The following is a 15196-nucleotide window of genomic DNA, read 5'->3' as shown; positions in this document are numbered from 1 at the left end:
ACATGGTAGCTCTGTGAAACAGCTGCTAAAGGGCCTGTTGCTCACAGCAAGGAACATGGTGCCGGCTGGGAACGCACAGTTGCCTGGAAACACCACAAATTCTGACCTTCAGCCTCTGAGATTTAAGCCAGAAAAGACACCGCCATGTAGCAAAGGGCTCTTGTGGGCTTGAGGAGCGCTTGCTTCTGAAGCCAGGCCACAGCATATTCCAAGTGGCTGTTACGTTGCTGAGCTTTATAGTTATTTCACAATCATTTAAAAGCATATGAGCCAAAGCCCCATCTTAATGAAAGGTCACTTCCACTTGCTAAATATGCTTAGCTTTTCCTGAGATTTTGCAATGATTGTGTTCCTAGCATGCGTTGCGAGGGGGCCCAAGTGTGGTGCTCAACAGATGTTCTTACACAGGAAGTTCTCGCTCCTGAAGCCTCGGAGCTGGATGAGTGGGAGCCAGAAGGCACAGCCCTGGAAGGCCCTGTGGCTGCTGTCATCCCCACGTGGCAGGCGCTGACCACCCTGGACCTGAGCCACAACAGCATCTCGGAGATTGATGACTCTGCGGTATGCCATCAGCAGCTGGGCCAGGGCCTTCTCCGGCCTGACTAAACCCCAAGTTGGGTATTTAACTTGGCTTTTTCTAGAAGGACCACAGAAAGTCTGTTTCCAGTGCTCTGTGCCTTGCCTGCAATTTAAAGTTAATTTCAAAGTGGGGTTATTTTAAATAGTGAGGTGATAGAACCAAATGAAGCATGTTAACTTCATAGAAACACAGGCCGTGATGAAATTTACTCCCAGGGAGTGGAGCGGAAAACTCATTCTGTAGGTTCAGACGTGCCTGTGTGAGAGTGACATCCTGATGGTGTTTGGGCAGTGGAAGTGTCCTGGTACCGGTGCTCCTGGGTGGGTGTGGCTTGGAGGGTTCCAGAGTGACTGGCTTCCTTCCCTGGGACCTGGCCATGTGTCACTTTTGCTAGCCAAGTGTTCTGTCCAAGTGGTGGGTCATGCTCAGCGCTGGAGTCCCGGTGTGTTCCTGCAGACATGTGCTGTCTGGGCACCGGGACATTATCGCATCAGTGGTTCTGTGCAGATACCCAGCCTGGGGGTCCATGTTCAGGAGAAGGCATCCCGGGTGTCTGTCCACCATGTGCAGGGGCCACATAGGGTCCAGCCTCCTAGAGTAATGTTGGGTATTGTCTTTTCTTTCACAAGAAACTGATTCCAAAGATTGAGTTCCTGGACCTGAGTCACAATGGAGTGCAGGTCGTGGACAACCTACAGGTAATTAAAGTCTTTGGAGATTGTGACCACCTGCAGGCTTCCCCCAAGGTCCCATTCTCCTGAGCTCAGGAGGCCGGTGCAGTCTTGGGTGTTGGCTGTACCTGGGAGCCCCTCACAGGTGCCCAGGAGGCATTTGTGCTCCTGAGGGCTGCCCAGGTGGCATTTACTGCCACCTCTTTAGGGTCCCAGAGAAGCACTGAGTGGTTGTAGCTCTAGTTGCAAAGAGCTAGTAAAGATGAATAAATACAAACAGAGTGTGCTGAGGACATGGTAGACAGCCTGCTTTGGTGTCAGAGCTCAGGTCGCCTCTGCGGGTGCTGCTGGGCTGCGGTGTGTGCAGGGGACGAGAGGGGCTTTCCTCCCTCATAACCGTCGGAGGGAGGGGTGCCGACCTGCAGAACTGGTTGTCTTAGGTTGGGAGACCAGCACACCCTTTCTTTGGAGCCTTGAACTGAACCACGTGCCCTGTTCTTCATGTCATCACAGCACCTGTCCAACCTCGTGCATGTGGACCTGTCCTACAACAAGCTCTTCTCCTTAGAAGGGGTTCACACGAAACTGGGGAACATCAAGACCCTGAACCTGGCAGGCAACCTGCTGCAGAGCCTGCGGGGCCTGCATAAGCTCTATTCCCTGGTCAACCTAGATCTCAGTGACAACAGAATTGAGCAGGTGAGCTGCACCCCACAGGACCAGGGGTTCTGGAGGAGGAATGGTGAGCTCTCTCTCATCCAGAAGAGGCTGTGAAAGGTTGTGGTGCTGAGGTGAATGGACCCCGTGCCTTGCAGATGGAGGAGGTCAGGAGCATAGGCAGCCTCCCATGTCTGGAGCACGTGGCTCTGCTGAACAACCCGCTGAGCATCATCCCTGACTACCGCACTAAAGTGCTGGCTCAGTTTGGAGATAGGGCCTCCGAGGTAAGCTGCTGGTGGGGCTGTGGGCTGGTGCCGGCCAACAGCATGGCCACTGTTTTATGCCTGTCTGCTCTGGTCGACAGCTGGCCCTGCAGGGCCTTTCAGTTCCGGGAAGCACTCTGCCTCCCCAGGAGAAGGCCCCCTCAGCCTCCTGCTCCTCCCCCATCAGGGCTGCCCCCCAGACCGGCAGGTACAGGCTGAATGTGGAGAGACTGTCTAAAACTTGTTAAAAGGGAACGTCGGTTATTACAGGCAATGGGCAGAAATAAGATAGTAAAATAATCCTGGTTCCTGGACAACTTCTGGCTATGAAGTCTGATGGTAAACCTAAAGGATTTGCCTGCTTTTGCCTGTGTAGCCTGGCCCGGTGGCTGCTGCCTGCTTGAGGGGGTCTGGCCCCCTGCTGCCACACAAGCCGAACAAGTCCTTAGCCAGGTCACCTGTCGCCTCAGCCTGGAGTGGGCCCCTTCCCCACCTTCCCCAAATCCCAGGCCAGGAGTAACCCAGAGTGTGTTTGTCCTTCACTCACCATGTCCCTCTGTGCCTCCCCCAAAGTGCTCCTTGCCCCATGCTGTCACCAAAACAAGTGTTCACAGGATGTCACCTCTTCCCCTCCCCGGCTCCAGACGTTGGGAGGCTCCTGGGCCCACGGTGCGGTGGCAGTGCCCCTACAGGCCCTTGGGACAGCCCCTCATCTGCCTTTATCACTGGTGCTCGCTGCCTGGCGGCCTGCACAACCCCCTGCCTGCTCCCCTTGTCCACCCCAGAGGCCTCCCCCCGTGCTTGGCTGCTGTGTTCTGCTGTAACGGGGCTTAGTGAAGTCGCTGCCTTCCCCATTCCCAGCCAGCCAAGAGGCCTTCCCAGTGGGCCCTGCACCCCTGCCTCCACTTCTTGGAGAGGGGCTCCCAGAGATGGACTGGGCAGTGTGGGGTGTCCCTGGGCTACTCCAGGGAGCTTCCTGGTCACGCTGTGGGTGGTGAGGAGTTCCTGTCCCATGGCAGGGGCCTCCCTCAGTCTCCCCTGTCTTCAAGGGGCCTGGCCCACACCTCACCAGGGTCCCTGCTATTATGCTCCCACCATGCTCGCTGGCCTGTGCTAATGGCCTTTCTCTGGATGCTGTAGGTGTGCCTGGACCACATGGCGACCTCAGGGAAGGAGCTGGACACAGTGGAAGTGCTAAAAGCAATTCAGAAAGCCAAGGAGGTCAAGTTCCAACTGAACAACCTAGAAAGGAAGGTGGGTCTGTTTGGGGGTGGGAGGGGTGGTGAGGAGGGCGCCGACTGGGTAGACAGGCCCCCCGCCCCCTGTGGTCTCCCCTGCGAGACGGGACGGGGTACAGCTGCTGTGTGGGTTGCTGAGGCCGGGCAAGGCAGCCTGTCCCGTCCCCGGCGTCCTGAGGACCGCTGGGTTCCCCTTCTCACCCCAGCTGTCCAGTCTGCTGCTGCTCTGCCCCTGCTCCCGCTGACTCACACGCTCCTCCTCAGATCAGCGAGGACTCCTGGCCCGAACCCGCCGCCTGCGTCAGACCCAGCAGCTCCCTCTCCACCAGGGATCCTGCCTCGTCCTCCCTGCCCCAGCCCATCCTCTCCAACCAAGGTAGTCAGTGGTGTGTGTGTGTGACTAGCTCAGCCTCACAGGCCCTGCTGGGACCCCTGGCTAGGCCAGGAGAGATGCCGGCACCTGGTCCTTAGGGGCTCAGACACAGAGAGGGCCAGTGCTGTCCACAGGCTGGTTCCTCTTGGTGGGGCATCTGGTGGGGGGTGCCTGGCCTAACTCAGCTCTGTTGTTTGCTTAGTGAAGACCCCCAATTGCTCTGACATCCACAGCCAGTTCTGGGGTATGGTGTCTGATAGGGCCCCAAGTATGCCATTTGAACAGGGTTGGCGGTATGGCCCAAGGGCCCTGCTACCCCAGAGACAGGTGGGGTGGGGGGTGCCGGTCGGCCCCTTGTTCCTTTTCCTGAGTCGAATGCCTGGTCTTTGTGTGCAGAGCTCTCTTACCATCGCTCATCATTGGCTTGTGGTGTGACACTGTGTTGGCCGAGGTGGGCTGTGTGTGGGCCCATGGAAGACCATCCCTTCCACCTACCCACTGCCTTAGCATTTTCAAAGGGCTTTCACCTCTGAACCCAGGCACCCTCGGAGATGAGTGAGTGGAGCAGGTCCCCTGAGAGTGCCTGCGTGCCCGGCCCCCAGGAAGTGCCGTCCCAAGTGGAGCCGAGGCTTGGGACACAGGAAGGAGCGCCACCAGCCCGGGCTCCTGGAGACGAGAACTTGGTGTGAGGTCTTGGGAAAAGAGTCTGACCCTATGTTTCAAGAGCCACAAAAACATTTCCACCCCTTGACCTGGTAACCCCGCTGATGGGAATTTTATCTTAGCAGGATAAGTTAACTGGGAAGGGGGAGGCAAAATGCTCACCACAACCTTATTTGTGCCAGGAAAACATGGGATGTGACAACAGTCAGGGCAAGAGGGAGGTTAAGCTGTGTTTCAAAATCCTGTGCTGCCACCACACCAGAGAGAACACGGGGCAGGATGAACGGCATCGTGCTTGGGTGAAGTCAGGAAGCCCATGGGGCTGCCGGTGACAGCCCAAGGTGTGCCAAGATTCCCACGATGGGGCGTGATGCTAGGTGCTTTTACACCACTTGGGACTGAGAAAGTGTGGTTTTACTTTTTTACAAGAAGGGAGGGGTTTGTGTCCCTGAAGAAGCACCCCCAAGCCCTCCTCCTGCCTGGGCTCCCAGGAGCACAGTAGTGGGTGCCAGCTGCCCAGTGATGAGGGCCAGCAGGCGGGAGGGCAGGAGCCAGCACAGAGCGGGCTGTGGGTGAGACGGGCATGGGGGCCGGCCCAGAGCCACAGCCGCAGCAGCCCCTGTGGAGGGGAGGCCTCTGCAGCAGCAGGGCCGGGGCCACGGGCTGGCGCACTGTCGTCTGCCCCCTTCCCGGCTGCTGGCCTGTAGTGCGCTCTCCTAAATAAAGCTGCAGTGGACATCTGTGTGTGCACATCTTTCCTTTTTGTGAGAAAGCAAGGTTGGGCCCGGTCTAAGTGTTCTCCTAATGTCTCCCGTGACATCCTCTGAGGGGCCCTTTCTGACCACAGGCTTGTCCGGGAAGGAAGCAGTAAGATTCCCTATCTGCATTTCGACAGCTGCAGACAGGGCTTGGGCAGGCAGCGGCAAGGTAGTGTTGCTTTTCCCCACTAACGGGGAAGGATCCACAGATGTCTGTTCAGCCGCGTGCTGCTGGACCTTGCCTGGATGGGTAAGGGTTTCTCCTGTAGGGGAGCAGCTATGCTCCCAGCCTGATCTGTGGGCGTGAATGCTCTTGGGAGGCTTGCCCAGAGTGGGTGATGGCCAGTGAACACCAGGCCTCTGCTTGCCTCAGGAGCTCTTAGGCAGCTTGTTGGGGCCATGGAGGACTGTGACCAGTAGGAGCTGATGTGCCAGATGCCAGAGTGAATTCTGCAGCCAGGCCTGGGCCTGAGAGGAGGCGGTAGAGCAGAGGTTAGCAGCAAGCATATGGTTGCTGGTCGGCTGAGCCTGCATCCCAGCTTCCCGGGCCATGTTCTCCTAAGCAACTTGTAGCCTCTCTCAGGCCCTGTTTTCCCAACTGTATAAAGTGGACACACCCTGCTTCATCGACTCTAAGATGCACACGTTTCCACCTTGTGACTTCTCTGAAAATTGGGATGCGTCTCCCGCTCAGTGGCATCTCAGTCGCTGTTGGCAGCTGGTGTTCGTGATGGAGTCCTGTGAAACCCTTCCGTGGACACCTGCTAATCCCAAGATGGCGCCACATCCACGCATCTTAGATTTGATGAACTGTGGTAAATACGAGAGACATGCATGGGCTGACTTGGGGAAGTGCTTAGCACTGCGCCTGGCTCATCAGAAGTGGTTGGTGAGGGCTTCCCCTTCCCACGTCCTCCCTGGGGGTTTCGCAGTGGCCGTGATGGTGCCCCTGAGGAATCGGTTGCCTCTTGGGAAGATGAGCTGCGTGCCCAGGGGAGAACAGGGCAGGTGGTATGGGGGCGTTTGTGGCAGGCCCAGTATGTCCAGGGCAGGGAGGGCTTGGGTGCAGGTGGCTTGAGGGGTGTCTCAAGAGGGCAGTAGGGCCTGAGCATATGGGGAGGGGCGGGTGCAGGACAGTGGCAGCTTCCCATGGGGCTCTGCTTGCCGCCCTTCCTGCCTGTGCAGGGCCCTGCTGCTTTGCTTTGGGGTGTCTGGACTTGGGCGGTTGGCCTGCCTTGCCCATGGGCAGAGGGCCTGGGCTGTACTGACGTCCTGTCCTGGATGGCAGCTGAGCTGGACAGATCTGTGAGCTCTGAGGGCTCTGTCATTTCACTGAACCCTGTTGAGTGGTGGACAGCCAGGCTGTGGAGGCGAGCCCTGGGCTCCTCCAGGCCTCTGCAGGACTGGGGCTTGATGCCCAGCCAGCTGCATTTAGGAAAATGTCTTTAACAGGTCTTTGCCCTCCACAACTCTAGAAGATTTTCTGGAGTGAAGTAATGGGCCCAGACATGCTGTCGTCATAAAACAGCCTCAGCAAGTTTAAAAGCACTATTTGCAGTGCGTGAGTCAGAGTGTGCTGTCCGCTGGAGCTGGCCCGGGGTGGGAGGGTCAGTGGGGTGTGTCCTGTGGAAGCAGGCCCCAGGGGCAGGGCACAGGTATCCTGCCAGCCCGAGAGGAAAATGGAGCCTGCAAAAAGGCATGGCCTTCCAGGTGAGGGGCCCTGTGCCCGTGCGGGTCTGCGGAGCTCTGGGATGTCAGGTTGGGGTTGGTGGCTGTGTTCAGTCATTTCCCCGGCAAGAGGCTCCAGGAGTGAAGACATTTGAGGATCTTGATGGACATACAGCCAACTGCTCTCCCAGCAGGCAGGGCAGCTCATACTCTAGTGCCCACCTCTGCCCAGTGACGCTGAGGCTGGGCCACCAAGTCAGTCTGACGGCCAGACTGAGAGCCAAGATGTGTCTTGCCCCAACTCGCTCCATGTGGCTGCCTGTGGGTGCACGCTGTTTGCTGTGTTCTCAGCGGCTGTTCCTGAGTGCGGGGTCTGTTCATTGTAGCGTCCCAGTGGGATTCCAGCTTTCTCCACTGCTTAGTCGCCTGTGAGGATCTTTTATAGATTAAAGGTGTAAACCTTTGTCAAATATTGCAAGTACTTTTTTCATTTCATCTGATTTTCTTTTTACCTAAAGGAGTTGAGGTTTCAGGGTCACCTCTAAGTTTCTTCCTTTGGGTTTAGGCTGAGAAAGTCTGTCCTGAGATTAATGAGCCATCATTGTTCTTCACTTTAAAATGTCAGTTTTCACATTTTCTTTTGTGGTCTGTGTGGCGGGTCTGGGGTTGTGCCAAGGCCCCACTGTGCCGGGAGCCCCAGGGCCCAGCCCTGGTGGTTGAACAGCTGCTCTCCCTGCCCCACCCCACCTGTCCCGCCCCACCCCACCTGTCCCGCCCCACCCGGTCTCTCCAGGAATCATGTTCGTGCAGGAGGAGGCCCTGGCCAGCAGCCTTTCATCCACTGACAGTCTGACTCCCGACGACCAGCCCATTGCCCCGGGATGCTCTGATTCCTTAGAGTCCATCCCTGCAGGACAGGTAACCCTCCTCCAGCTTCTGCCGATTAGCTATGCTGTGAGCTGACTCTTCTGCGGGAGGCTGGTTGGAAGTGGGAGGGGAGGTGGCCTGGCTGGAGTCGTGGCTGATGCTGCTAGCGCTGTGTGCTCTGCTGTGTGATTAAGGCTCTGTGTTCAGCCAGCCCCTCCTTCCTCATGCCCCCCACCCTGCCGTGGACTCACAGGAGCAGGCATTTCTCTCCCTGGGCCCTGGGGGGCAGAGCCAGAGCATCCTAGCCCATGTGAGTGGACTCCCCTGAGGAAGGCAGCTGGTGGGGGGGTGCTGTTTGGGTTCCAAACCCATCAGAAAGAATGTCTCTCCTGCTGCCTGACACCTGGGCCGTTCCGTCCATTCCTGCGTGTCACCCTTCTGGTCTGGGAGACAGTATGATTCTGGCACCTCCTCTGTGGCTGGCTGCTGAGGTGCTGGGGCTTCTTCCTGTGTCCTGTGAGGGAGAGGAGAAAGGCAAGCATGTGAGTGGCTTGTTGCTGTGTGCGAGGGGAGCGTGCCTGCAGCCTGGGCCCCCACCTTTGTGGCCAGGCCTCCCTGGAGCAGGTTGCAGTGCTCACCCTGTCCCACTTCTCTCCCAGAGCTGCATAGCAAGGGTTCCCAGCCCTTGTTGCCCTGGTGCCCAGAGGCCACTGGAAGACCTTGCCAGGCACTGCACAGCCTCTGGTCAGCAAGGCTTCTGCTGGCTAGTTCCCAAATTGATAGACGCTATGGACCCTATGGGGTGGCACAGGGGCCACTTGGTTGCCAGACCCGGAGGCACAGACTGAGCTGCATAGTGGCTAGAGGCTCTGGCCCTGGGCGGGGGTGTGGACTTGGGTCAGACGCAGTGGGAGTCTCGGCCGGCTGCTGTGCACTGGCAGGATGACCAGGTGAGTCTCTCTGCACCCCCAGGCTCTGGAGTCCACCCAGAGTAGAGTATGGGGACGGTGAGGGGCCTTCATAGGGCAGTAAGAGGGCAAAGGTGCCTAGCACCTGGCAGAAGCCAGGACACGGCTCCAGCAGATGGGTGCTGACCACATCTCCTTCTCTTCAGGCACCTGATGATTTAAGGGATGTGCCGGGAGCTGTTGGCGGTGCAAGGTAAGGAAGAGGTCCAGGAGGTGTCTAGATCTGCACCTGTTCAGCTGTGAGCTAGTGGTGACCACCTGGATTTTGTTAACAGTCTGTTCACAGAAGTCCTCCACTGCTGTTTCTTCTTTTAAATAAATAGACCAGATCCCATTTCATCTGTTTGTTTCCAGATTCTCATCCCTAAACTTTGCCTGACACGTCCTATACTAGGGGTCAGCAGGTCAAGGCTGGTTTGGTCCACGGCCTATTTTGTGCAGCCCATGAACTAAAAAGATTTGTTCATTCTTAAAAGGCTGGTGGTAGAGATGATGCGGCTGGGGTGGGCCCCAGAGCCGGACATGCTCACTCACTGACCCTTTAAAAAAGTTTCCTTGCCCCAGTTCTACATAGGTTTTTTTCATGGGGACCATAGCGACCGAGTGGAGCTTGAGCGCAAATGTGAAGGGCCTAAAGCCCACCTAGCTTACTCTCCAATCCCTTCTGAACCCTGAAGGCCACGAGATGCCCTTGAAGGGAACCGTTGCCAACAAGTGATGTCATGCCCCCAAGCACGCACCGCCTTTGGGGGTCATGACCAGCATCTGCACAACTGAGTTTTACGGTGCTTCTGCTGAGGGACCCCTGCGGTGTGGGCAGGACTGTGCCGGTGGCCTGTGGCCTGAGCCCTGGGAGTGTCGGCGCATGAAGCTGGAGGGCCTGGTCTTCCCGCTTCTCAGTCCCTTCCAGCCACTTGTCCTGGCAACAGGCTTGGCTGCTGGGGGCCTGGGAGGCCTGTGGCTGGGAGAGTGGAGGTGGGAGGTGGGAGTAGCCCAGCCCAGTGTGCCACTGACCTGGCATCTCCCCACACAGCCCGGAGCACACGGAGCCAGAGGTCCAGGTGGTGCCCGGGTCCGGCCAGATCATATTCCTGCCCTTCACCTGTATTGGCTACACCGCCACCAACCAAGACTTCATCCAGCGCCTGAGCACTCTGATCCGGCAGGCCATCGAGCGGCAGCTGCCGGCCTGGATCGAGGCCGCCACCCAGCGGGAGGGGGGCGAGCGGGGGGAGGAGGAGGAGGAGGAGGAGGAGGGGGACGCTGCTGAGAACCGCTACTTCGAGATGGGCCCCCCAGATGTGGAGGAAGAGGAGGAGGGTGGCCAGGAGGAGGAGGAGGAGGAGGGGGACGGAGAGGGGGAAGAGGAGGAGCGCCTGGCCCTTGAGTGGGCCCTGGGCGCCGACGAGGACTTCCTGCTGGAGCACATCCGCATCCTGAAGGTGCTCTGGTGCTTCCTGATCCACGTGCAGGGCAGTATACGCCAGTTTGCCGCCTGCCTCGTGCTCACCGACTTCGGCATCGCCGTCTTCGAGATCCCGCACCAGGAATCACGGGGCAGCAGCCAGCACATCCTCTCAGCTCTGCGCTTCGTCTTCTGCTTCCCGCACGGCGACCTCACCGAGTTCGGCTTCCTCATGCCGGAGCTGTGTCTGGTGCTCAAGGTGCGGCACAGCGAGAACACGCTGTTCATCATCTCAGACGCCGCCGGCCTGCATGAGTTCCACGCCGACCTGCGCTCGTGCTTCGCCCCACAGCACATGGCCATGCTGTGCAGCCCTGTGCTCTACGGCAGCCACACCAGCCTGCAGGAATTCCTCCGCCAGCTGCTCACCTTCTACAAGGTAGCAGGTGGCTGCCAGGAATGCAGCCAGGGCTGCTTCCCCGTCTACCTGGTCTACAGCGACAAGCGCATGGTGCAGACAGCTGCCGGCGACTACTCGGGCAACATCGAGTGGGCCAGCTGCACACTCTGCTCGGCCGTGCGCCGCTCCTGCTGTGCGCCCTCCGAAGCCGTCAAGTCCGCTGCCATCCCCTACTGGCTGCTGCTCACGCCCCAGCACCTCAACGTCATAAAGGCCGACTTCAACCCCATGCCTAATCGCGGCACCCACAACTGTCGCAACCGCAACAGCTTCAAGCTCAGTCGTGTGCCGCTGTCCACCGTGCTGCTGGACCCCACGCGCAGCTGCACCCAGCCGCGGGGCGCCTTCGCTGATGGCCACGTGCTCGAGCTGCTCGTGGGCTACCGCTTTGTCACCGCTATCTTCGTGCTGCCCCACGAGAAGTTCCACTTCCTGCGTGTCTATAACCAGCTGCGGGCCTCGCTGCAGGACCTGAAGACTGTGGTCATCGCCAAGACTCCTGCCACCGGGGGCAGGTCCCAGAGCTCCCTCCCGGAAGGCCAGCCTTTAGCGGGCAGTGCCAGGTGAGACAGAGCCCAGGCTCCCGGGGGACTGGTATGTGCGTGTCCGTGGAGCTCACAGCGCCGCACCTGGGGCCACTCACCCGACGCCAGACCTCTGAGCCTTGGTCTCTCAAGCCTGGTGTGGGGCTGATCACATCCCCTGTGGCTTCAGAGGAAGCCCAGAGAGCCAGCCCTGCCACTTAGGGTCCCACATGGCTGGGTCCCTGGGCGTCTGCCCCCACCAGGCCTGGCCCTCTGCTCCATTTCCCTGGGCCCAGGACCGCCTTGAGGCCCTGCCAGCCACGCCTAGGGGCACAGTCTGTGGCAGGCCCTGGGGGCTGGGGGACTGCTTCAGACCCCACCCTCATCTGACACCCAGCTCTAAGCCTCACCCTGTGCCCCTCTGCATGTGGTTTTGTGAGTCCTCCCCAAGGAGCTATTGGCTAGCTGTGAGCCGGGTGGTCCCCTCATGCAAGGCCCCTGCTGGGGGCCCCAAGGCACAGGCAGCCCCTTGTTGTGCTCCTTCACTCTGCTTCCGGCCCCTGCGCCTGGCTGCCCTGGGGCCCTCTCCCCACTCCCTCAGGGCTGCCTGGGCCTGGGGGTAGTGGAGGCTTGGGGGGCATGGCCAACCCACAGCTCACCCCCTTCTGGAACTCGATTGGGGCCTTCTGGGTGCCCCGTCTTCTGTCACTGCTCGCCAGCTTCCCATATGCTGGGGCTTCTCTCACGTGGACAAGAAGGCCCTCCTCTCCCCTGAGATGTGGGCTAACTCGCTTTCTTTTCCATCCTGGTAGACAGTGGAGACCTTGTTCTACTCTTAACATCTCACGGGGCCTGCCTTCTCCTGCCAACCCAGCCCCCCAGCTGATGCTCCCAAAGGGCTCTTCCTGGATGCATTGGGTGCCCCTCCTGCCCAGCTCAAGCACCATGCCCTCTTAGAGACCCTTGAGACCTCCAGGTGTTGGAGAGCAGCTTGCGTCCAAGGTGGCCCTATAGGACCATCTTCCCATGCCCCCTGTCCTGTGCTGAGGCTTCAAGTGGTGATAGCTTGTCTCCATTTTCCTGATGTCCCCAAGCCTGGCTGCAGCCTGCTCATGGAGCTGTATGCACAGAGCGGGTGCCCTGCTCCCCCTAGCAGACACATCTTTGCCCCAGGACAGTAGGAAACTGCATGGGGACGTTTGGACCAAGACTGCCTCTGAGCTTGGGCACGGGCCTGGGCCCCTAGCCTCGATTAGCTTTAAGGGTTCTGAGCATTGTTTGGTCCTAGCTTGGAATGGACCCGTGAGAACCCCATGTGGCTGCGCACAGAGGGGGACCAGCGGTTGCAGGGTGAGGGCTGGACAAGGGCAGTCCAGACAGGCGCCGTGGTGTGCGTTCCATGCTGAGGACTCTGGAGTGGCATTTCTGACACCTGCCCCGCTCTCAGAATGAGTTCTGTCCATGAGCCATGTGAGTCTGGCTGCTGCAGCTCTGGGGTACCAGGCGGCCTGTCTCGCTGCCACCTGCCCATCTCCCTTCCAAGAGAAAGGGCCTGGGCCCTTCCGCTCTGCTGCTGTTCCCCACATGGAACCTGGTGATGAATCCCAGGTGACCTCAGGGGGCACATAGTGTACCTGTTCCCTGCTCACACTCTGAGGTGGGCATGGGACGGGAATCCCCATTTGGGGTCCACCTGCTCATATGGTATTTCTTGGGGGCCTGGGAGATGTAGCGGTGAACACCGTCCCCAGGAGGCCCCGGCAGAGGCTCCAGGCCCGGCAGAGACCCCGACTCCCACTCCAGCGCCAGCTCCAGCAGAGGCCTCAGTGCCAGCCTCAGTTCTTGTGGAGGCCCCAGCCCCAGAGGAGATCCCAGCAGAGGCGCCTGCCCAGTACCCAAGCGAACACCTGGTCCAGGCCACCTCGGAGGAGAACCAGATCCCCTCGCACCTGCCCACGTGTCCGTCCCTCCGGCACATCGCCGGCCTGCGAGGGAGCGCCGTCCTCGAGCTCTTCCACAGCAGCCTTGCCGAGGTAGCGCTCGGGCTGCTCCCACGGGCTGGAGAAGGCAGCACGATGGCCCTGGGGGGCAGCCTCGGGCTCGGGGCTTCCTCTGTGCTGGCTTTTCCCCACAGCAGCTGTTCACAGCTTGGAGGTCCCGGGCTGGCCACTGTCTTCTCTGTCCCTGCCTTCGCTGCAGTCACTCTTAGCCTTGGACCCTGGGCAGACCCCACCGCCTGTCCATCTCCCACCCCTCACTTCTCTGTTACATTGACAAGATGTGAGGAAGGTCCTGCTTTTCCCCCTCTGAGGCTGTGGGCTTGTCACCAGGACTTGTAGGTCCCCAGGGCGGTGGGATGATGGGGGTGCCCTGCCCCAGAGGCCTGTTTTCAGACCCTACCTAGAAGAGAGGATGCGTGCCCCACTCTGCTGCAGGGCCCAGCCTGCCCCTCTGTGTCCAGGTGGAAAATGAGGAGCTGAGGCACCTCATGTGGTCCTCAGTGGTGTTCTACCAGAGCCCGGGGCTGGAGGTGACCGCCTGTGTGCTGCTGTCCACCGCGGCCGTGTACTTCGTGCTGCATGATGGCCTTCGCCGCTACTCCTCAGAGCCCCTTCAGGGTAGGCGCCAGTTCCCGCTGGTAGTTGGGGCTTAGAGGCGGCCCCGGGAACAGGCAACCTGTCTCCAGGGCCAGCTGGGCCCTGGCCTACAGAGCCCTGGTCTGAGGAGGGCCTCGGTCTCAGGCCAGGCGCGGGAATTGCCCCTGATGTGAGGACTGGGCCCCTCTGCCGGTGGGGCCTCCGGGAGCCTTAGCCGGTGGCCTGTAGCAGGTGCCTGGGGGGCTTCGTGGGGGGGGGGGGGGGGCACTGGTGGCTCCTCACCAGACCTCAGCAATCCGGCCGGTCAAGGGGCCCCCTTCCCGCCCAGCCGCACACTTGGGCGCCCACCACACTCAGCGTCTTCCTGCACCACAGATTTCTGGCATCAGAAGAACACTGACTATAACAACAGCCCCTTCTACATCTCCCAGTGCTTTGTTTTAAAGCTCAGTGAGCTGCAGGCAGTCAACGTGGGGCTTTTTGACCAGTATTTCCGGCTGACGGGTGAGTGGCCACTGTGTTTCGTACTGTTTCGGGGGAAGGGCAGCTTCAGCAGTGGGTTTCTACCTTCCATGCGTGGATGTGTCACCTCTGCTCGCAAGCCGGTTGGTCGGAGCGGGAGGAAGCGGCTCCAGGAACTGCTGAGAGCGCAGAGCTCACCCTGGGGCTCGGGGCGGGAGGCAGTGAGGTGGGGGTGCAGGCAGAGTGGGCCCCAGGCTCATGGGCAGGATGTTTCTGACTCACTTCCTGAAGAGAGAAAGCTAAGCTTTTCCCTAATGCTTCTGCATCCCCTTCCAGAAAAATGTCACAGCCCTTCCGGCCTAAGGAATGGCCGTCTCCCCGGGCCCCGTGATGCTTTCCCGCGCGGGCCTGCTGGGGCCTGCTCTGTGGTCCTCAGGTCTAGGCTGACCTGCTAGGTAGAGACTGGAGATGGCTCAGGGACAGAGACAGGGTGGGGGGGCAGCGGCCTGCGACCCTGACCAGCCCCTTCTCCCGCAGGCTCCTCCCCTGTGCAGGTAGTCACGTGCTTGACTCGGGATAGCTACCTGACACACTGCTTCCTCCAGCACCTCATGGCCGTGCTCTCTTCCCTGGAGCGCTCCCCCTCACCTGAGCCTGTTGACAAGGACTTCTACTCTGAGTTTGGGAACAAGCCCACAGGTACCCCTGTCCAGCTCAGGCTGTAGGCAGGCTGCTTAGGTGGGTGTCTTGGGCCTCCTCACTGTGACCCCGAGGGCCACAGTAGGTGCCAGGCACCCCTCTCTACCCAGAACCTTCTCTGCCTCTCACTTTCCCTGCCAGCCCCTTGGGTGTTAACACGGGCTCTGCCATGGCCGAGCCTCCATCCCAGCAGACCCTCCCCTGTCCGGCAGATGCATCTCAAGCATTCACTCTTCTCTGAGCCACTGGCCTGCGGGTCTTTGCCCGAGGGTGGGGGCCTGGAGCACTCTCCCGCCCCTGACAGCAGTTTGTGCTGCCGTTTCCCATCTCAAGGTGGCTT

General features: G+C 59.7%; 1 protein-coding gene across 8 annotated transcripts in view; it reads left to right on the top strand.

The window, feature by feature from the left end:
- The window catches only part of NISCH (nischarin), a 35817-nt gene that overhangs the window by 19331 nt on the left and 1290 nt on the right, over positions 1 to 15196 (top strand). Inside the window, exons 8-20 of one of the 8 annotated variants that reach the window (XM_036877514.2) lie at positions 409 to 561; positions 1210 to 1278; positions 1765 to 1950; positions 2067 to 2195; positions 3315 to 3428; positions 3677 to 3788; positions 7668 to 7792; positions 8856 to 8902; positions 9743 to 11137; positions 12831 to 13131; positions 13560 to 13716; positions 14071 to 14199; positions 14695 to 14856. In XM_036877514.2, the coding sequence (XP_036733409.2) occupies positions 409 to 561; positions 1210 to 1278; positions 1765 to 1950; positions 2067 to 2195; positions 3315 to 3428; positions 3677 to 3788; positions 7668 to 7792; positions 8856 to 8902; positions 9743 to 11137; positions 12831 to 13131; positions 13560 to 13716; positions 14071 to 14199; positions 14695 to 14856 (3079 nt within the window). The other 7 variants (XM_057486784.1, XM_057486794.1, XR_008992037.1 and 4 more) reach the window with 7 other exon arrangements.

The sequence above is a fragment of the Manis pentadactyla genome, chromosome 1, assembly GCF_030020395.1.
Source record: "Manis pentadactyla isolate mManPen7 chromosome 1, mManPen7.hap1, whole genome shotgun sequence".
Taxonomy (NCBI): Eukaryota; Metazoa; Chordata; class Mammalia; order Pholidota; family Manidae; genus Manis; species Manis pentadactyla.
Note: the sequence above shows the minus strand (reverse complement) of the source record. Positions and strands in the feature narration are given on the sequence as shown.